Source organism: Pseudorasbora parva, chromosome 1, assembly GCF_024679245.1.
Source record: "Pseudorasbora parva isolate DD20220531a chromosome 1, ASM2467924v1, whole genome shotgun sequence".
Classification (NCBI taxonomy): domain Eukaryota; kingdom Metazoa; phylum Chordata; class Actinopteri; order Cypriniformes; family Gobionidae; genus Pseudorasbora; species Pseudorasbora parva.
Genome location: NC_090172.1, coordinates 3,161,655 through 3,185,588, shown reverse-complemented (window position 1 = coordinate 3,185,588; position 23,934 = coordinate 3,161,655). Strand labels below are relative to the sequence as shown.

General features: G+C 43.6%; 1 protein-coding gene across 1 annotated transcript in view; it reads right to left on the bottom strand.

The window, feature by feature from the left end:
* Positions 1-23,427, bottom strand: part of slc22a31 (solute carrier family 22 member 31) — a 29,404-nt gene extending 5,977 nt beyond the window's left edge. The window contains exons 1-5 of the mRNA XM_067452124.1: positions 22,928-23,427; positions 20,646-20,749; positions 17,529-17,683; positions 3,339-3,507; positions 550-695 (exon numbers count right to left, since the gene is read on the bottom strand). Coding sequence (XP_067308225.1) covers positions 550-695; positions 3,339-3,507; positions 17,529-17,683; positions 20,646-20,749; positions 22,928-23,317 — 964 coding nt within the window. The 5' untranslated portion in view covers positions 23,318-23,427. The remainder of the gene's footprint in view (positions 1-549; positions 696-3,338; positions 3,508-17,528; positions 17,684-20,645; positions 20,750-22,927) is intronic.
* Positions 23,428-23,934: the final 507 nt, after the last annotated feature.

Sequence of the window (23,934 nt, the reverse complement as noted above, 5' to 3'; positions counted from 1 at the left end):
GAGGTGTTGACTCTGCACAAAGTTGTTGACTTCTGCCTACTGTGACCCTCAGCATGCGCTGACCCCGCTCTGGGATTTAACACTTCGTGGCTGAGTTGCTGTTGTTCCCAATGACTTCCACTTTGTTATAATCCCACTAACAGTTGAGCGTGGAATATTTAGTAGTGAGGAAATGTCAGGAATGGACTTATTGCACAGGTGTCAGCCTATCACGGCCCCACGCTTGAGTTCACTGAGCTCCTGAGAGCGACCCATTCTTTCACTAATGTGTGTAGAAGCGTCTGCAGGCCGAGAGCTTGATTTATACACCTGTGGCCATGAAGGGATTGAACTCCTGAACTCATTTGGAGGGGTGTCCCAATACTTCTGGAAATATAGTGTATATTATGAAAGTAGACAAGTGGTCCAGTGTGTGTGTGTGTGTATTGGGACAGGCCCACCGGGTCTCGGCTACACATATACAGTATACAAGAGAATGTGGTATATCTAAAACCCACAACATAAGAATGTAATTTAGTTTTTTTTGGTGTTTGGGAGGCTGAGACTCACCTGACAGCAGTGTTTCAGCAGGGAAGAGCTCATCACTGACACACATCCCGTTTCGTGCTGAAAACGACTGGAGACACTTCTTTGCTTGAGGAATCTGATACGTGGCCAAAAGCCAACGAGGGGATTCTGGGAACACTGAAGCACAGCTTTGTGTGCACAACACACACAAATCACATTATTAGTGGGCGTTACTCTTACATTTTTCATCTGTCTTAATTTTGGTAATCTAACAGGAATAATGTACGTTTAACAATACACTAAACGTCCTGTTAAGGCCTAGTCATGTTTACATCTTGTTTAAATTATAATTTTTGGTGAACTATCCCTTTAAGTCAGGGGTCTCAAAGTCAATTTACATGGGGGCCATTGGCGGTAGACTCTGGGTCAGGCTGGGTCGCGTCAAGTATTACAACTTGATATTTGCATTCATTTGAATTAAATATATTATGAGTTTATATTATGAAAAAATACGCATGTCCGCTGCTTATATCAGAGTTCCTCAGTGGTCTATTAGTAGACTTTGAGTAAATCGTCTTAAAGTTTTCGAGTTCTATAATCCGCTCATATAGTTTTCTTCTTCATTAAAATGTTCATCAATGATTGTATATTAAGAGCATGGATGGACACGTTGCATTTTTTGTGCATTTGTGTGTGCATTTAGTTTTGTGATTTCACCAGAAAGAATAGTCTCTCCGCAACGGCATTAAGCGACAGATCGACGTGCTCATGTGGGTGTGTGTGAACCTGCCCGAGCCAAAAGAGAATTGATATGTGATTTGATTGTTTCGACTGTCTGATCAGCCTCTGTTCCAGTCAATCACGTGGTGTCAACCAATTATACTGCATGAAGGAGGGAGGGCTGAGCTAACTCTCTCACACACACACACACACACACACACACACACACACACACACACACACACACACACACACACACACACACACACACACACACACACACACACACACACACACACACACACACACACACACAAAGTGAGGCAGAAAGCATGGCAAGCACGGCACACGCAACGACTCCGCAAAAAGATGCTTTTCAGTAAAATACGCAGGCCACACTAACACTTAACTTTGGTGTCAAGTAGGGGGCCACAAAATATCATCCTGCGGGCCCCAAGTTTGAGACCCCTGCTTAAAGTAGTTAAAATGTTCTGCTCCCTTAAAGAAAAACGGTGTATAACACACATGCACATTGACAGCCTCAAGCTGCAGATCCAACTTTTGCATCACGACTGAAGTGTGGTGTCGGGATGCTTCCCCTCATGTGTACATTCATCGGCGTTCCTGAAGTTTACTGCTATGGCCGTGCTTTTGAGCCAGCTGGGAATGAAAATCAAAGGACCCGCGAGAGACTTCCTCCGGTCTCCATGTGCTCTACTTCTATTGGGATAGTCGTGTCACGTTCAATGGATTAATTTGCATAAAGATGGGAATCGGTCAGCTTTTTTGACGCGCAGCATTTTTGTATAATGCAGCACCGCCTTCCGGGAATGCTTTGCGGGTGCGTTAAAGTCGCTTGACGTCACCCATAGGAATAAAGTGGAGTGCAGCGCGACAGAAGTGTTGCATGGACAAGTGGATTCCCATCTTTATGCAAAACAATCCGTTGAACGTGACACAACTATCCCAATAGAAGTAGAGCACATGGAGACTGGGGGAAGTCTCTTGCGGGTCCTTTCATTTACATTCCCAGCTGGCTCGAAGGCACGGCCATAGCAGTAAACTTCAGGAACGCCGATGAATGTACACATGAGGGGAAGCATCACACCACACTTCAGTCGAGATGCAAAGGTGGATCTCACAGCTGGACAGTATCAGCTCATTTCCTCGAGTACTGTACTGAAGTTCACTTTTTGAGTATCTGTACTTTACTGGAGTATTATTTTTTCTGTAAACTTCTGACTTTATCTTCACTCCATCTGAAAGACAAATATCGTCCTTTTTACTCCACTACATTTCTATCAAGGTCCTCGAAGTGGAAAGTCGTTTCTGTCGCAGCTTTGAAAGTCAGTGGATGATTTTTTTCTTCTTTAAAAGGTGTTTGGGTTTTTGCAGAAAGACTTTCAGGAATCACTCTTGTAGAGTCTCGTGAAGTTCAATGATTTCACAGCATTTATTAAACACTGATTTATAGTTTAGAGCAAAATGGAAGAAGACAGATGTCCAAATGCTCATTTTGTGGAGGATTCACATAAACAAAGTTGATTCTGTCTTCAGTGAAGGTGAACAGTGTGAGAATATCAGATGTGTATCAGTGTATTGGATCCGTGCATTCGGCCTTAAAGTGACAGCAGCTTTATTAAGAGCTTTGTAACGTTTATACAAGTATTTAAATGAGTTTAAGTTAGTCGTATGCTAGTATAGTGGTTCTCAAACCTGTACTGAGGACCCCTATCCAGTGCACATTTTGTATTTTTCCCTCATCAGATACACCCAATTCAAGTCTTGCAGTCTTTACTAATGAGCTGATGATTTGAATCAGGTGTGTTAGATGAGGGAGACTGGTGAGGGGTCCCCAGGACAGGTTTGAGAACCACTGTACTACTATGTCAGATGGAGCATCACTGACTGGCTTAAACCGTGATGGCATAATGTGCATTTATACAACAATAATACATTGACATAAAAAAGGACATTTACTTTTAATACTTAAGTATTTGTATTTATTACTTTTGAAAATAAATACAAATTTTACTTGCAAAGGAATAATATTGGACCAGCAGTACTTTTACTTTTACTCGAGTAATGAAGTTGTGTACTTTGCGGCTCACCACCAATAGGACAGCAGCAGCAGGAGGGGCAGTGTGGTGACAGCCTGAAGAACGGGCCAATCACGGCAGAGCACTGCAAGCCCCGGCAACAGCAGCTCTGCAAACACGGCAAAGAAGCCACTGACCATGGACACCATGAGCCTATGAGGCGGGTCACACCATTCCAGCCCTGAAGGAATACACGAGAGAGTGAGAGTGAGTGAGTGAGTGAGTGAGTGCACTGCCCTAAAATACACCGCCCTAAGAGACTCACTGTATGGGCAAATACAACACATTATCCCTGACTTCCAGTCACTACACCATCCCGAAAAACTGAAGGTCTTACTCGGTGAAGGACCTGCTTCCACTTATATAGCACAACATATCTATAAATGCCACAAACTGAGATGTACTGAGTGAACACATCCTGATTAATAATATATGTATTGCTTATTATGTGTATATATAAATATAATTGTGAATATGTTTGATGTATGTTTCTGTTTTGCTTTGTGAAATGCTTTGGCAATATGTACCGATGTATATCATGCCAATAAAGCACAATTGAATTGAATTGAATTGAGTGAGCGAGCGAGCGAGCGAGCGAGTGAGTGAGTGAGCGAGCGAGCGAGCGTGTGAGTGAGTGAGCGTGTGAGTGAGCGAGCGAGCGTGTGAGTGAGGGAGCGTGTGAGTGAGCGAGCGTGTGAGTGAGCGAGCGTGTGAGCGAGCGTGTGAGCGAGCGTGTGAGGGAGCGTGTGAGTGAGGGAGCGTGTGAGTGAGAGAGCGTGTGAGTGAGGGAGCGTGTGAGTGAGCGAGCGTGTGAGTGAGGGAGCGTGTGAGTGAGCGAGCGAGCGTGTGAGTGAGCGAGCGAGCGTGTGAGTGAGCGAGCGAGCGTGTGAGTGAGTGAGCGAGCGAGCGTGTGAGTGAGGGAGCGTGTGAGTGAGCGAGCGTGTGAGTGAGCGAGCGTGTGAGTGAGCGAGCCTGTGAGCGAGCGTGTGAGGGAGCGTGTGAGTGAGGGAGCGTGTGAGTGAGGGAGCGTGTGAGTGAGCGAGCGTGTGAGTGAGGGAGCGTGTGAGTGAGCGAGCGTGTGAGTGAGCGTGTGAGTGAGCGAGTGTGTGAGTGAGCGAGCGTGTGAGCGAGCGAGGGAGTGAGCGAGGGAGCGTGTGAGTGAGGGAGCGTGTGAGTGAGCGAGCGTGTGAGTGAGGGAGCGTGTGAGTGAGCGAGCGTGTGAGTGAGCGAGGGAGTGAGTGAGGGAGCGTGTGAGTGAGCGAGCGTGTGAGTGAGGGAGCGTGTGAGTGAGCGAGCGTGTGAGTGAGCGAGGGAGTGAGTGAGGGAGCGTGTGAGTGAGCGAGCGTGTGAGTGAGGGAGCGTGTGAGTGAGCGAGCGTGTGAGTGAGCGAGCGAGCGTGTGAGCGAGCGAGCGTGTGAGCGAGCGAGGGAGTGAGCGAGGGAGCGTGTGAGTGAGGGAGCGTGTGAGTGAGGGAGCGTGTGAGTGAGGGAGCGTGTGAGTGAGTGAGGGAGTGAGCGAGCGAGCGTGCGAGTGAGCGAGCGTGCGAGTGAGCGAGCGTGCGAGTGAGTGAGCGTGTGAGTGAGTGAGCGTGCGAGTGAGCGAGCGTGTGAGCGAGCGAGCGTGAGAGTGAGTGAGTGAGCGTGTGAGTGAGTGAGTGAGTGAGCGAGCGAGCGAGCGTGTGAGTGAGTGAGCGTGTGAGTGAGCGAGCGAGCGTGTGAGTGAGTGAGCGAGCGAGCGTGTGAGTGAGCGAGCGTGTGAGTGAGGGAGCGTGTGAGTGAGCGAGCGTGTGAGTGAGCGAGGGAGTGAGTGAGGGAGCGTGTGAGTGAGCGAGCGTGTGAGTGAGGGAGCGTGTGAGTGAGCGAGCGTGTGAGTGAGCGAGCGAGCGTGTGAGCGAGCGAGCGTGTGAGCGAGCGAGGGAGTGAGCGAGCGAGCGTGTGAGCGAGCGAGGGAGTGAGCGAGGGAGCGTGTGAGTGAGGGAGCGTGTGAGTGAGGGAGCGTGTGAGTGAGTGAGGGAGTGAGCGAGCGAGCGTGCGAGTGAGCGAGCGTGCGAGTGAGTGAGCGTGTGAGTGAGTGAGCGTGCGAGTGAGCGAGCGTGTGAGCGAGCGAGCGTGAGAGTGAGTGAGCGTGTGAGTGAGTGAGTGAGTGAGCGAGCGAGCGAGCGTGTGAGTGAGTGAGCGTGTGAGTGAGCGAGCGAGCGTGTGAGTGAGTGAGCGAGCGAGCGTGTGAGTGAGGGAGCGTGTGAGTGAGCGAGCGTGTGAGTGAGCGAGCGTGTGAGTGAGTGAGCGAGCGTGTGAGCGAGCGTGTGAGGGAGCGTGTGAGTGAGCGAGCGTGTGAGTGAGCGAGCGTGTGAGTGAGCGAGCGTGTGAGTGAGCGAGCGTGTGAGCGAGCGAGGGAGTGAGCGAGGGAGCGTGTGAGTGAGGGAGCGTGTGAGTGAGGGAGCGTGTGAGCGAGCGTGTGAGTGAGTGAGGGAGTGAGTGAGGGAGCGTGTGAGTGAGGGAGCGTGTGAGTGAGGGAGCGTGTGAGTGAGCGAGCGTGTGAGTGAGCGAGCGTGTGAGTGAGGGAGCGTGTGAGTGAGCGAGCGTGTGAGTGAGCGAGCGTGTGAGTGAGCGAGCGTGTGACTGAGCGAGGGAGTGAGTGAGGGAGCGTGTGAGTGAGGGAGCGTGTGAGTGAGGGAGCGTGTGAGTGAGGGAGCGTGTGAGTGAGGGAGCGTGTGAGTGAGCGAGCGTGTGAGTGAGCGAGCGTGTGAGTGAGCGAGGGAGTGAGTGAGGGAGCGTGTGAGTGAGGGAGCGTGTGAGTGAGCGAGCGTGTGAGTGAGCGAGCGTGTGAGCGAGCGAGGGAGTGAGTGAGGGAGCGTGTGAGTGAGGGAGCGTGTGAGTGAGGGAGCGTGTGAGTGAGGGAGCGTGTGAGTGAGCGAGCGTGCGAGTGAGTGAGCGTGTGAGTGAGTGAGCGTGCGAGTGAGCGAGCGTGTGAGCGAGCGAGCGTGTGAGCGAGTTTTTTACAGTGTATCGTTGTTAGGACACGGTGTAAAAGTTTATGAATGAATTATATTTTAATAAAGTAATAAAGTCTTAAAAGTTCACAGAAATAAACGCATTCGGTTTTCTGTCCTCGGCGGACAAGACTTAAACCCAGAACCCTTAGAGAAACCAGTGGAGAAGGGCTGTGCAATATATCGAAATGATCCAAATATCGCAAATGTACATATCGCAACGGCACACAATATCTGAATGATTTTAATAGTCTACTTCAACATTGGAAAAAGTGTCTGTTTAAGGTCAGCATTTAGCAGAGAATGGACTGGGCACACGACTACTGTTACTTATGGGACTTGCTTGGTGTTAAAAAGAGTTATTATACGCAATAACTAGCGAAAAACAACTCCTTGCAGTCCCGCGCTGTCTGACACACACACACACCGAAACGTGCGCACAAGTCAACACTCTGAAAGCACGTGATCCCTTCAGGTCTGTTTCGTGTTGTTACACAATTAAACTACCAAATACACACACTCATTTTTTTTACATAAATGTTTGCTAAAACACTGCTTTCAGAAGTTGTAGCGAGTAGCGGCGCTTTCTTATTCCAGAAAGAATGTGAAACACAAATGGTATCAGTCTCAGTTTTTAAAATATAATTTAAATAGATTTTACACACGTATCGCATATCGTATATCGCATTATTTAACAAGGTATTGCATATCGATTTTTCTTCAATATCGCACAGCTCTAAGGTGGAGTGATGCTGGAAAACTGTGGCTTATATATAAATGTGTGTGTGTGTGTGTCCTCAGATGCTGATTGGTTGGATTGAATGAACATGTTCCTCCCAAACTTGTAAAATGAACTCTATTTTGAGAGGTGTGTCAAAACACAACAGGAAGTGCTCTCGTCCTCCATCCGATTATTGTTCCTGAAGTCTTGCCACACAATAAATCACTGAAACGACTCTCATTCTTTTCCCATCTGGCTTTAATTTTCACAAAATATTTCAGAATAGAACTACATGCGCTCACACACACTGCCACCTGAAGTCTGGATATTAGACTTATGATCTGAAACATTTTTTAAAACAACAGCAAACGAATATTAACTATGCCTGTGCACAATCCAAATGTATAAGGAATAACTAAGATTGTTTTAATTTAAATGTTTTTGTAAGAAGTCTCTTCTGCTCAGCAAGGCTGCATTTATTTGATCAAAAATACAGAAAAAAGTGAAATATTATTACAATATAAAATAACTTTTCTATTTAAACATTTTAAAATATAATTGATTCCTGTGATCAAAGCTGAATTTATCAGATCCTCATCTGAGAATGATTAGTGAAGGGTCATGTGACTCTGAAGACTGGAGTAATGATGATAAATTCAGCTTTGATCACAGGAATAATGGAAAATATGGAAATGGATAACAGCTGATTTACATTGTAAAATGTTTTCACAATTTAAACTCATTTTTACAGTATTTTTGTGTTCAAAATTTTTGACTGTGTTTTTGATCAAATGAACAGTCTTGGTGGACACAAGAGACTTCTAACATATTTCTTTATTGAACTAAATAAACAGTTAATACGTGTCCAGCATGTGTGTAAACGCATTGCTATTGTAAATGTGGACGGCTGTAATAAAGATTGTGTAAGTGTGTCTAGGCATTTAACTGGTACTGTACATGAGCAGAAAATGTTATGTAGATCGATCGAGTGTGTGTGTGTGTATGTGCCTGTGCTTACGTCCAGCTATCTCTAGTTCCTCACCACACACACTTTTCCATGAGAGTTCACTAGAGGGGGTTTGCATGTGCACCTTTAACACACACACACGTTTGTTTTTGTGACATATGGGGACTCTCCATAGGCGTAATGGTTTTTATACTGGACAAACCGCATTTTCTATCCCCTTACACTGACCCTGCCCCTAAACCTACCCATCACACACACACACACACACACACACACACACACACACACACACACACACACACACACACACACACACACACACACACACACACACACACACACACACACACACACACACACACACACACACACACACACACACACACACACACACACACACACACACACACACACACACACACACACACACACACACGCAGCCCCTAAACATACCCATCACAGGAATCATTCTGCATTTTTACTTTCTCATAAAAACTCCTCCTGTGTGATTTATAAGCCTTTTGTAAAGTGGGGACATGGGTAATGTCCTCATATTTCACCCTCTCCTGTAATACCTGTGTCATACCCATGACATTATACACTTTTGTGTCCTCATATACACATTTGAATTTGAGGACACAAATACCCCCCCCCCCCCCCCCCCCCCACACACACAGAACAATCACAGGAAGTGCGTCGACAATAACACAGACTCTTTGCAATGGAAAGAACAGGGCAGATCTACAGAGCGCCTCATGTTTCAGTCATCATAACACAGATTCGTAGATTAAAATTTGAATATGTATTGCGGCTCAGCACCCAAGGCTCTATAACTATTGCTTAATGATCTTCAGTGTCTTTGTGCGGGATTTATTACCTTGAAGCCAATACGGAAGTTATGTAAACTGCAATTCCTCGAATGCCTCCAGAAGGAGCAGAATCTCAACGAGCCCCACGTTAAAATGCCCAACTTTACAGCAGAAAAAAACATGTTTACAGCCTGGTACAAATTGTGGTTTTGGCCTATACGGCTAATTTGGACCTCCATGACGACTGTGAGGAGGTGATTTTTTTTATAACTCATTCGTTTACATTATATAAAGCCTTAAAGTTCTGCATAATTAAGGGCGTGGTTACTTTGAGTGACAGGTGGATAGCCGTTTATTCGCCATCTATAGTCATTGAGTCACATAAGCTCCGCCCACATCCCGCCTCTTTGCCCATTTTCAGTTATCCGGGAGTGACATGTGATGACGCGCTCGCAAGATGGCGGCGCCTCGTCTCTACTTTAAGCTTCAGAACGGCTTATCGTAATCCTATGGCTGACGTCACAGACACTACGTCCATATTTTTTTTTTTTACAGTCTATGATTGTGAGCTGTAAAAACCAAACTCTGGTCCGGCCAATCACATCTTGTATAGAGTCGGTGGGCGGGGCTTAACATAATGACGGCAGAGTTGCGTGCTACTAGTAAACACAGAAACTGGCGAACAGCGGCGGTCTTTCGAATCAGCTCTGACCGCGACTCTGGAAGACTTGGAGTTAAGCTTTTCTCTGAGAAAAGAACGGCACTGAAGTCATTCTTAAGAAGGGAAGATGTGTTCGGAGTTTAGCCGACCGGATACGGCGAATGTTTAATCTGTCAGCGAGCTCTGCTTCACCTTCGTTGCTCTGATTGGTTGTAGCGCTATCCTATCGCGTGCAGAGGGAGTTTAAAAGACAACCGTTTATCCCGCCCCTCGGATTGAGCTGTCAATGGTGAGTTTCCAGACCAAACATCTTGATGTGGGTCTGGCTTGTCAGGCTAGTCTGATGCCAGAGTTGAAAAATCTGAACTTTGCCGTCAATTCACGCCGCGTTAACCAATCAGGAGCCTGCTTGCTGCAGTCACGTGGTGAAGTGACGGATGAGAAATCCAGCGTAATTTAAAAATACTACTGTTAGTGTCACAAAATGTAGTTTTAAGACTTTTCAGGCGAGAATGTAGTAGTTTAAAGCTCAAATCTGTGGTTTATTTATAACGAGAGCACCTATTTGAACATTTGAGCTGGCATTGTTGGAGTGTGAGATCCAGTCGATCAGCGGGCGCTCATTAACCCCGGCGAGAGCAGCCTGTCCTCCGCTAGCCCTTCTGGCTCTGTAGTGGTTAAACATCAGATATAACTCGTCTTGTGTTGATATAACGGCCGACCTTTGGTCTCATAAATCTATAATTTGTTGCCTCCCAAAACGCATTAACTGAGAGCAAAGTGGAGTTCTTAACTTTATTTTTTTTTGCCTATAAACTTTACCGTTGTAGCCTAGAGCGCTGACTTTATAGCCTACATTTGACTTAATTGTTTGCTTTATTTCTTATACAGCTTCTTGTCCTTATACTATAATGGCTATTATTGATCGCACATAAACTACTTTTAACAAAAAGAGACTGGGTTGTGTTTTGTGCCATATTTTATTAGGCCAACAGTGATAATCATATATATATATATGCACACTTATTGTCTGAACCACATATTAATGTGTTTACATTTTTTTTTTAAATGTAAATAAAAAGAGGTAGAGAGGTGTTTGATGACATATTTAGTTTTATTGTAGCCTAAAATATACATACAGGAAAGAGAGCAAGCTGAGCTCCAGGGGCGCCTTAAACTTGCGTCTATTTCACTTCAAACTTTATTTATTTATTCGCACAAATGGATTAAAAATGTTCAAGCGTCCAGCTAGACATGATCAACGCGAATTTGACGCTCTATTCGCGTTCGGTGTGAACGCAGCATAACGCTTCACAGATTTAGAAGCTAGCTTTAGTGCTAGAATGCGTTGTAAAAATATTCTGAGCAAAAATCAGGAGTCCTAAAATTAGGATTGACACCCATTATTTAAGAGTTTCTCCTAAATTGGCAAGTTATGAGCTACTTTTAACCTTATGTTGTTTTGTGAATTCAGCCCCAGACCTTCAGAACGCTTCACGCTCTCACACAGAGAAACGGGACGGCACACAGAACCCGGTGAACTTTCCTCAGCTGATTACACACACACACACACACTGATGTAACAGCATTCTGAGGTTAGGAACAGTGTGTTCGTGAGATACAAGCTGTGCATCTGCTCCCTGTCAATCCCTCGACCCGCCTCTGCAAACGGAGAAACATTCCAGACGCCCTCCTCCAAAACAACAGAAGAGAGAAGTCTGAACCTCCTTATCAAAAGCCTTCTATTGATCCCGTCTGAAGGCTGAAACGTGTCAAGAACATCTGCACACACACACGCGCACGTTTGTTTTTGTAAAATGTGGGGACATTCCATAGGTGTAATGGTTTTTATACTGTACAAACTGTATTTTCTATCTCCTTACACTGCCCCTAAACTTACCCATCACACACACACACTGCCCCTAAACTTACCCATCACACACACACACTGCCCCTAAACTTACCCATCACACACACACACACTGCCCCTAAACTTACCCATCACACACACACACTGCCCCTAAACTTACCCATCACACACACACACACTGCCCCTAAACTTACCCATCACACACACACACTGCGCCTAAACTTACCCATCACACACACACACTGCCCCTAAACTTACACATCACACACACACACTGCCCCTAAACTTACACATCACACACACACACACTGCCCCTAAACTTACACATCACACACACACACACTGCCCCTAAACTTACACATCACACACACACACTGCCCCTAAACTTACCCATCACACACACACACTGCCCCTAAACTTACACATCACACACACACACTGCCCCTAAACTTACCCATCACACACACACACTGCCCCTAAACTTACCCATCACACACACACACTGCCCCTAAACTTACCCATCACACACACACACTGCCCCTAAACTTACACATCACACACACACACACTGCCCCTAAACTTACACATCACACACACACACTGCCCCTAAACTTACCCATCACACACACACACTGCCCCTAAACTTACCCATCACACACACACACTGCCCCTAAACTTACCCATCACACACACACACTGCCCCTAAACTTACACATCACACACACACACTGCCCCTAAACTTACACATCACACACACACACTGCCCCTAAACTTACCCATCACACACACACACTGCCCCTAAACTTACCCATCACACACACACACTGCCCCTAAACTTACACATCACACACACACACTGCCCCTAAACTTACCCATCACACACACACACTGCCCCTAAACTTACCCATCACACACACACACTGCCCCTAAACCTACCCATCACACACACACACACACACACAGAGCCCCTAAACCTACCAATCACACACACTGCCCCTAAACCTACCCATCACACACACACACACACACACACACACACACACACAGAGCCCCTAAACCTACCCATTACACACACTGCCCCTAAATCTACCCATCACACACACACACACACACACACAGAGCCCCTAAATCTACCCATCTCACACACACACACACAGCCCCTAAATCTACCCATCACACACACACACACACACACACACACACACACACACACACACACACACACACACACACACACACACACTAACACACACACACACACACACACACACACACACACACACACACACACACTGCCCCTAAACCTACCATCACACACACTGCCCCTAAACCTACCCATCACACACACACACTGCCCCTAAACTTACCCATCACACACACTACCCCTAAACCTACCCATCACACACACACACACACACACACACACACACACACACACACACACACACACACACACACACACACTGCCCCTAAACCTACCCATCACACACACTGCCCCTAAATCTACCCATCACTCACACTCACACACACACACACACACACACACACACACACACACACACACACACACACACACACACTGCCCCTAAACCTACCCATCACGGGAAACATTCTGCATTTTTACTTTCTCATAAAAACTCCTCCTGTGTGATTTATAAGCCTTTTGTAAAGTGGGGCCATGGGTAATGTCCTCATATTTCACCCTCTCCTGTAATACCTGTGTCATACCCATGGCATTATACACATTTGAGTCCTCATATTTCATGTTCATCATTTTCACCCCCCCCCCCCCCCGCTCATTCTGTATTATTATTATTGCCTTATCTGAGAATAACAGTGTTGCAAGAGTGTCCTGTCCATGTATGCTGGACACAGTTTGCTGCTTTTCAATTTCTTATAGTTTGATAACGAGTATGTGCGTATCAGGATTATTATCATTAAAGGATTAGTTCACTTCAAAATATATATTTTTTTTAACTCATTCATTTACATTATATAAAGTATTTGATTATATACTTGCAAGTTGGATTTCAGCAACAGCCATTAGGATTGTTTAGTGATTTGGTCTTAGTGACTTACGAGTCCTCTTGACTACTAGCCTTTCCTGCATTTAGGAGCTAGTTTTAGTGCTAAAATGCTTTGTGAAATACTCTAAGAGCAAAAATTTAGGAGTCCCAAAATTAGGACTGACACGCCCATTATTATTAAGAGTTTCTCTTGAGTTGGCAAGTTAGGAGCAACTTTAAGCTAAAGCTTTTTGCTAAAGACCAGAGCCCGTATTCATGAAAAATCTTAATGCTAGGAGTAGCTCCTACTGACAATTATTAAAGGTGCACTGTGCAGCTTTCCGTCCACTGGAGGGCGCCTGTTCTAAACAAATGCGTAGTTTGATGACGCCAAGTGTGAGCGCAGCATCTTGGGCAGGGCCGGCGCGTGCCTATAGGCGAACTAGGCAGCCGCCTAGGGCGGCGGCTCAGCCAGGGCGGCAAGAGAGAGAGAGAGTGTAACTGTGTAAGCGAGAGAGAGAATTAAAAAAAATATGTATTTTTACATTAGGTAGGTTACAATTATGGCACTTATATCAACAACATTTTTTCCCACTCCATTAGTATAAATTTAAAAATAAAAATTTCCGCCCGGCCGCGCCCCCACCTCACTTAGAGCGGCATCGATTAGTATATGCGTGCAAAATACGCTCGACTGTGCCATCCGTTCCGTGGAAGAGCGCTTTTCGCTGCTTCGAGACCATGGGCGCGTATTTGGGTTTTTATATGACATCACATCTCTCAAAGAAAAGGAGAATAGCCTACAATAGTTCTTCAGGATTGCTTAAGACTGGAAAAGGCCCTGACTCATGGAGACTCACGGGATGTTGATAGGCATAAATAGTTTGAAGAGCTGACTGCTTTGGGTAGACGCCTGGTTGCTGGATCTAAACCACTGGATGCGCTTAAATTCATCTATGAAAAAGGGATGGAATACATTTTTCTGAGCCCGATCTCACGAAAATGCATAGCCTATAAATAGTTTGCAATCTCGTGGAATGTATACGCCAAAATGAGTTTTGGCATGCATATGGTAGGCTACGTGGTTTTTCGCGTGCATATGATACGCACTTTATGGCGTATTATACATATGAACCGTATTATTAGGGTTATGGCGTATTATAGGCTACATACGCATAAAGTGCGTATCATATGCACGCAAAAAAGATTTTACACTCTTAGTATTTATACGCATGACCATGAGATTGTGTTGATTTTTCCCAATGTTTTTATAGCATTGAGAGTGCTTCTCACTCTCCCCGTCACTGTGAGCTCAGTTTCTCAAAGCTTAAACTGATTAAAAATTATCTCCGACGTACAATGACACAAGACAGACTCAATGGACTAGCAACAATTGCAATTGAGCACGAACTGGCTGAAAAAGTTAAACTCGAGGACGCAATCAAAGCCCTTTGCCCTGCGAAAGCCCGACGAGCACGCTTCTGAAATGTAGGCTATTATGTGAATGTGTGTTTGTGTGTATCAGTCAAGAAAAAAATCGAAACCTCCAATGAGCTAAATATTTGTTTGCATATTGCATATGTTTAGAGATGTTCTGCTGGTGGAAACAACAGGAGACCATAATAGCTAACGCGACTGTCAAGATATGGCTCGCACAGTGTTCAGAGCATAAGTTCAGAGTCCGCGCCAGCAGCAGCGCGCGTTTCTTGTAAGCGTGGCGTTTATGATGCGTGTCATCCGTGGGGCGTCTGCTGCTAATAATGTACAGGGAAGCCCTATACTTCATGTTAAATATAAATATATTGCCTATTGATACAGCAAAGACAACGCCGGCAGTAGCCGGCCCATACCATATCCATGGTATTGACGGCAAAAGGCTACAGAATATTTCGTTCTGTATTGACTGGTTTAATATTTCAAAATCGATATTGTTTTTTATTATTACAATTCGGCCTATATCTGCATTTATGTACAGACTTTCAAACATGAAAATGTCATTTTTATTGATATGTATTCGTGTCAAAATGGCATATACACATCTTTTCCTATTATATTTCGCCTGGAAACGCTTCCAACACGCTCGCGTGTCGCGTGAAAATAGGCGTATCTTCTATTTGAAGCACGCTTTCCGCGCGGCTCGGACCGACGTAGGCAGTATGCAAGCTCTAACCGGTTAACATGGGAGCCGAAATAAAAACGGACACGCCACGCAGCCGAGATGCTCACGACACGCTTGCAGTGCGTCTCCGGCGTTATGGCCTTTTCACAACTGGTTCCTTCATTCGTTATTTATAACAGGTATTTATCTGATTGCGAAATGACTAAATTATCGTGCGCTTAGGTCGCGCTCTCTCTTATGTGGTCTTTGAATTTGAAATGAGCTGCTGAATAAAATGCATCTAATCTTATGCTTTCGTTGCTGTAAACTCCGTTGAATGAGCATATACCACGGGAATTGAAGATCGGATTTATATTCATTTTGCGTAGGTGTAAGGTAGGCTATAAGACAACCTGCATGTTCTTTTTTTATTTTTATTTGTTTAGCTCCGTTTGGGAGAGCCGCGAACAGAATCAGCCTGCCTCAGCTCGTCAAAAATGCCTTTTATTGTGGTGGTAATAGTAGGCGAAATTAACTAACATTGTGATGCTTGAAGTGTTTTATATCTATGGATTTTATTATAAGCAAGACAAGCCAAGAGTTGATTTGAGAGACTAAATCGATTAAATATGCGGTTAACTCACTGTCGGCCGCTGGCCGCTTGGTCGTCACTTAAAAAAAATAAAACTTTAATTTAACAAACAAAAAAATGCTCTAAACATTTTTCTAAATTAACTTAATAAAGAAACGAAACGAAATATATCTACTTTGACATTAAAAACAAAACAGAACTATTTTAATGGCTGCAACAATGTAAAAAAAAAAAAAAAAAAAAAACCCGGCCTCCAGTCGGACTCGGGCCGAGAATTTTAATAAGCCTAGATTTGAGGCCCCTGCAGGGCTCTAGTTTTATTCTGTACACTGTTATTAAAAAACAGAAATGATATGCAGCTGTAGCACTGTGTACTTTTTTCACGTTGCAGAATGAAAAATAAAATCTGAAAACATGCCTGCATGTTTTTATTTTAGTGTCATTTTATAGATAAAGAACATATTAATTTGTATGTACATGCATCTTAAGGATACCTAATTGTGAGTGTGAGGTGGGGGGCGGCACGATCGTGCTCTGCCTAGAGCGGCATTTGAGCTAGCGCCGGCCCTGATCTTGGGACATGTGGTCTTCACCTCACAGCCGGTGGAAAATAGGACTCGGGCAGGAATCACGTTGATGGATGCGGTTATTAATGTTACTGTAGTGTGAAGCAGAGCAGGACCGAGTGTTGTGGAGCTCCTTAACCCTTTTCTGTTCCTGACGCCTAAGAATAGAATAGCACAAAAAAACCGTACCGAACTGAAAAAATGTGGTTAAAAATCGAGGTAGGTGTTGAACCGTGGACTAACTGTATTGTTGCATCACTAATTATATATATATATAGTGTATAGAGTGTTTGTGAGCATGTGTGTGAGTGAGAATGTGTGAGTAAATTTGTGAGTTACTGAGTGTATGAGTATATAAGAGTGTGTGTGTGAGAGTGAGAGTGATAAAACAGGAAAAATTAAACCTGTAATTTCAAAGTGAAGGTTTATACAGACTCTACACTTAAACGCTTTTTTCCCCCTTCTTAGACAACCAACCAATCAGCAACGGGGTCAGCCCCGCCTCCTCACTGAGATAAAAGTGTTTGCATTGTCCCCGCTCAGAGATACTCTCAGATCCTGCACAGAAGATTTTAAGGTAAATCACGAGCTTTCTCAGAGGATTCTTAGACGCTTTACGAATACGGGCCCAGAAAATGTAACAGCACTTGCTTAAAATCTTTGCATTATATCTTATGGAAATTGAAGCCAGTTTTAGTAGCTTCACGGATCTATTGTGCTTCAAGACTTCAGGAACCATAATTGGACGAGGAGACAATGGGACTTCTGACTGTGTAGATGATTTTAGGAAGTGAAAATTAACTTTAGCAAATCTATCAAATATTGTGAACAGCAATCAGCCCTTAGTGTTTAAGTCCTTTTGAGTATTACAAAACTTATCAGCTGCAGATATGAAAAGAGGTCATGTGATGGAGTGTACTTGCGTGCAATGTAAGATGACAGAAACACTCCGGCTAATGTTGAGCCTTGGCAGAGGCGGAGGAATGGGAAAACAGAAGGACTGTTGGAGAGACAAGACAAGACTCCCAGAAGACCGGAGAGAACCACGGAGAGCAGCAGAGCACACCGACGGCCCAACCTGAGACACACACACACACACACACACACACACACACACACACACACACACCATTAGCACAATGGACACGAGTAATCGTTTGGTCTTCTGAAATATTGAGCAACCATACAATCATGAAACTACTGAGACACCTAAGAGCTTAAAGGGATAGTTCACTTTAAAATGAAAATTGTCATCCTTTACTCACCCTCAAGTTGTTTCAAACCTGTATGAGTTTCTTTCTTCAGCTGAACACAAGGGAAGATATTTTGAAGAATGTCAGTAACCAAACAGTTAAAGGTCCCGTTCTTCGCGTGTTGAAGCTTTGATTATGTTTACAGTGTGCAATATAACATGAGTTCATGTTTTGCGTGTAAAAAAACAGTATTTTTCACACAATTGACTTATCTGTCCAGCGCTGTTTCCTCTGTCCTAAAAACGGCCTGATGATTTCCTTGTTCTATGAAGTCCCTCCTTCAGAAACACGTAACGAGTTCTGATTGGGCCAGCGCTTCCCACGCTGTGATTGGACAGCAGCTTAGCACGTTGCCCGGAAAGGTCCCGCCTCTTATCATAACAGGGAGATACGTGCGCTCAATGTTATTGCAAAAATGTCTATATTGCCGTATCAATTTGAGCCGGAATCAGACCCGGAGAATATCGAAGAGGATCGATTACAACCTGCTCAGGAAAGACTTTTGCTGGATGTTTCAGAATGGTCAGCTGTCTATTCAGGAGTTTAAACTGATCATTACAAACACCAACAATCGATGTGTCTGAATGAATTACTACACTTTTATATGCTAAGTTTTTCGGATTAGTTTCAATTACCATCTAACGTTAGTTAACAAAGCTAAACAGCGATGCACTTTGTGTCATGAGTTACATAAACTGTTAAACTGACCGACTTAAATAATAAAATACACTTACCGGTTGTGGCTCATAAACAACGCCTTCTCCAGACAAAGAGGGAACTCCGTCGTCTTTTAAGAATAATCTTTCTGCGAATCCGGCATTAAACTGATTGAGATTGAGGAAGCAGTCCTCAGCAAAATGTGCTGCACATAGTTTTAAATTGTGATTATAATTTTCCAGAACCGAGTTAACCATAAACTGTAGCCATTGATCTCTACGTGCAGTGTCCGTGGGAAGGCCAGACAAAGGTGATTTGACTCCGGGATGAAAATAACAGCGTTTCAATAGCATGACGACAAACACACTCTACAAAAACAGCGCTTCCTATTCTCGACCTGCGAGAGCAAAAGGACCACGCCCCCGAATCTGCGTGTTCTTGTGGGCGGGGCTTTAGTCAACAAACGGTTCTAGTGACATCATCACAGCAGGAAGTGCAGCGGTGTAGTCCAAACCGGCCGCTCGCTGTAGGCTTCGAAAGGGAACTTCTGTTAAATAAAATATCTCGCTTGGCATTGAACTTTGAGCTTTATAATTTTACAGGTATTATTTATGCTCTAACAGCAACATTACACACTAACTAAAGTTTGAAAGATGGAATCGCAAAGAATGGGACCTTTAACTGGAGCCATTGACTTCCAAAGTATTATTTTGTTTTTTCCTACTATGGAAGTCAATGGCTCCAGTTAACTGTTTGGTTACTGACATTCTTCAAAATATCTTCCCTTGTGTTCAGCTGAAGAAAGAAACTCATAAGGGTGAGTAAAGGATGACAGGATTTTCATTTTAAAGTGAACTATCCCTTTAAACAGAGAGTTCCCCCAAACATTTTTTGTCATCGGTAACTCGTCCTCGTCAACCTTAGAGAGCTCGATGTTTAAATGTGAATTCATCATAAAGCGGTCGTGTCTCTTCAGAAGACTTGGCTTAAACCGCTCCATTCATATGCACTGCCAGAAATGCTCTTCTTATTCAGTATTTTTGTCTTGTTTCCAGTCCAAATATCTAAATATTCTTAAATCAAGATGCATTTACTAGATAAGTAAAATGACATAAGACATTTTTTGACTTTATTTTAAGTTTATAATGATTAATCATGCAGCTCTAGAACATATTTCACTCCGGGGGGAAAAAATGGACACTGTCAAATGTTATGGGTCCCGCACACTGTGTGATATTTCGAAATCCTTTGCGAATGTCCCTTGTCAGACTGTACGAACATGATCCCCGCTGTAAGCCATGTCACACTGTAAGATCTCAGTTGGCATTAATGTCAGACTGTACGATAGTGAAGGAGCTAAAAATGGACGCGCACAAGAAAACTCGTCTGGAGTTTTATATCATCGATGAATGACGCGTTCGGTGACAGTGAGCTGCATTACACGCGGGACTGAAATGCTGGCTACAAAGAAATCTCTAGCTCTCGCTTTGGTCATAGTTTGTCTCGAAAAACTGAGATATTTGGCTGTCGTCGCAGGAGAAGTCACACTGCAGGATTCTGTGCCAAATCTTCTGCCATTTCGTCTGATGTAAAATTTGATCGCAGCGCTCATTAATCGGCTGCCGGTAAACATGTCAAACTAACGACCAAAGACGTCAGATTTTAGCCTCGGATCAGAGGAATCTTTTAGGATTTGCTAAATTTGTCTCAGACGGCCAAATCGTGGGCAAAATCGCACAGTGTGCACCCGGCTTAAGTCAGCTTGAGAACTGACTTCACAATCATTACAGTAGTTCACAAAAGTAAGAGCAAAAACCTTCTAAAAGTATCATTTATTTGCACGTCACTTGGTTCGATGTTTTATTGCAATGAAGCTTAAACCTTTTAAGTAGAAATACTTTGATCACATTAAGAAATCAACCAGTTAAAAAGACGAATAATACTCTAGGAAGACATCACAACTTTTTTTGTGTGTTGATTGTTTTTGTTTTTATTCTATATTTTTACTTTTTATTAATTTTTGTTATTTTTCCTTTTCCATTGTAGCACTTTTGAGATTCTTCAGAATGAAAAAGTGCGTTATAAGTCAAATCTATTATTATTATTATAATTATAATTATGAAGACTGACCAGTCACACAGAGTGCCGAGCAGGATGTAGCCCAGGGTCCAGCCGGTCATGAAGCAGATGTGCTGGAGCGGGATCTTCCAGTGGTCGGCACACACCAGGTTCCACTGTCCAAACGCAGAGGAAAGAGAGAGACGGTCTTTTAAAAATAATTTCTGGGGGAAAAATATCCTGTCGGAAAAATCAGGTAATGACGGCTTACAGTGGTCACGATGTTTGTCGCTCATTCAAGGTTGTGTTTTCCAACCCGAACAAGCTTGACCGAGACACACACCATAATACTGGACCAACTAATGACTATACACCAGTTTCTAAAATAAAAACCACCAGAAAACACACTTTAAGATGATTACAGTAGGGTAATGCAAAAAAGACATTATATAAAAATATAGAGTCTCTCACTGATGCCAATTACATTCAAATATTAAAGAAAAAAACAAAAAAAAAAACGATTTTTTAAAACACATTTAAAACACTTTCTTGCTGATACAAAACACACCCAGTTAGTCTGAGGAAGGCTGGCGATGCGGTGATGTGTATTATTACATTACAGCTAATGTGAAGCCACGCTACTCCAGTTTTACACACTTTCTCAGCCTCCAGGATCTTCCTACAAACAAATCCACAGATTTCATGGCACCTAAAAGCTTTTTTTCCATCATGAAAAAGGAAACATTTTGCGAGTCAAGGCCACATGAAAAGCTTGCAGCTTTTTACTTCCTGTGGAACAGGAACTCCACTGTTCCCTGTGCTTCCAGCGATGAGCTCAGGGGCTCATATACTGTAAATATATATACACACACCGATCAGGCATAACATTACTGGTGAAGTGAATAACACTGATGATCTCTTGATCACGGCTCCTGTTAGTGGGTGGGATATATTAGGCAGCAAGTGAACATTTTGTCCTCAGAGTTGATGTGTGTGAAGCAGGAGAAATGGGCAAGCGTAAGGATTTGAGCGAGTTTGGCCAGATTGTGACGGCTAGACGACTGGGTCAGAGCATCTCCAAAACTGCAGCTCTTGTGGGCTGTTCCCGGTCTGCAGTGGTCAGTATCTATCAAAAGTGCTCCAAGGAAGGACCAGTGGAGAACCGGCCACAGGGTCATGGGCGGCCAAGGCTCATTGATGCACGTGGGGAGCGAAGGCTGGCCCGTGGGGTCCGATCAAACAGACGAGCTACTGGAGCTCAAACTGCTCCAGAAGTTAATGCTGGTTCTGATAGAAAGCTGTCAGAATACACAGAGCATCTTGTTGTGTATGGGGCAAAATAATAAAGGGGGGACAAAAACAATAATGGGGGACAAAAATCATAATGGGGGACAAAAAACAATAATGGGGTGGACCGAAACCATAACGGGGGTTCAAAAATAATAACTGGGTGGACAAAAATAATAACGGAGGACATAAACAGTAACCGGGGGGGGGGGGGGGGGGGGGGGTGATTTAGGGAAACAACATTTAAAGCGTTGCCACCGAACCTTACTCAATTTTAAACAAATTACTTTGACAATCACTGTCTTCACTCTGAGTGTCTATGAACGCATCACAATATAACGCTCATTTAAAGGGACAGTCAAAAACAACAGGGTGGACAACTCATTGAGGGGCAATCTAAAAACCTTGAATATAATTGTTAAAACAAATATAATAATCACAAAAAAGGATATACCCAACAAAGATCATGTATAAGTGTGTATTTATGTTAAAAATGGGATATCTGTGGACAGAGGAAACATGCCACTGTAAAAAATAATTTAGAAAAAAAGTAACCTGGTTGCCTTAAAATTGAGTTCATTGAAATAAAAAAATGAGTTAATACAATGAACATTTTTTGAGATTCGACAACCTTTATTAAAATATTATTTAAAGATTTTGTAAGCATATTGGGTAAGTGTGTGTGTTTTATTTGTAATGACGCAGTGAAACATGCCAAATCGTGCTATTTTCATGATTTATCACATTGTTTGTGGTTCAGATACAATAATATTTTGAGTTTCTATTTTTTAAACAAATTTTCTCCATTGTATCAACTCAAATTTTTAATTTCAATAAACTCAAAATTTTAAGGCAACCAGGTTACCAGGTTAAGTTGGTTTAGTTAAACCAACAAACATTTTTTTTTTTTACAGTGTGTTGATGTGAACCTGGCTTTGTTTTATTTATGACAAAGCCAGGTTTAAAATTGATATTGCTAAACATTTTAAGGGATTAAGATCATGATCTTTACTGGGGACACAAAAGCCACCGACTCCAAGGATGACCCACACACTCCGCGTACTAACCTCGGTCACCAAATTGTTCTGGAGTCCCGCGGGCTTGGCGAACTCCCATCCGCTGGTGCAGGGCACGGCGTCCCGCGGCGTGAGCTCCGTGAAGTTGCTGAAATTCCGCGGATACTTGTAGAGTTCGCAGTGACTGAACCCGGAGCCCTTCAGCCACGGGACGGTGAGGTTGAGGAACTCCTGGCCCGAGAGGTTCCCCAAAACAGAGGTCGGTGGCAGCAACGACAGGTCAGGTTTGCAGTGGTACGACTCGGGCACGAGCGTGAAGAAAACATCGCTGAAAAGATTCAAAGACACAGCAAAGTTCGGAAACCAGCTGAAAAGCGTTATGATCCGGTTGTAGCGCCCGTATCCACCAATCTGAGGGTAGATTTTACTTTCAAACTCCATAACTTCAGCCCTTATCGAGGGAAACAGCTGCTTCTCACACACATCGCTGCTGGGAAATGAACGGCTGTCCACAAACTACACACACACACACACGGAATGATAGTGACGTAGCACATGGAAGTCCGATTCATTTGAAGATTCTGTTCACAGAGCCGATTCACTGATTCATTTTCGCGCTAAAGAGTTCTCAAGAACCCTTGCGCAATAAGTATGAATTTTAGTAGGAAATAATATAACTAATGTTTATAAGTCTATTAGTAGGAAATATAACTCAATTTATAAGTCTATTAGTAGGAAATATAACTCAATTTATAAGTCTATTAGTAGGAAATATAACTCAATTTATAAGTCTATTAGTAGGAAATATAACTCAATTTATAAGTCTATTAGTAGAAAATATAACTAAAGTTTATAAGTCAATTAGAAAGTTACCTAGTGCTGATTTAACTGCCGTTGCCAAAGAACATAAAAATAACTAAGCAACAATAAAGCGAACGGCATAATGGATAATTTAAAATGTAATGTAAATGTAAAATGCACAAAAAAAAACAAGAAGATTAAATTATAGATATTTGGCATTAAAATATACAGATACAATTAAAATGTCACATAAAATA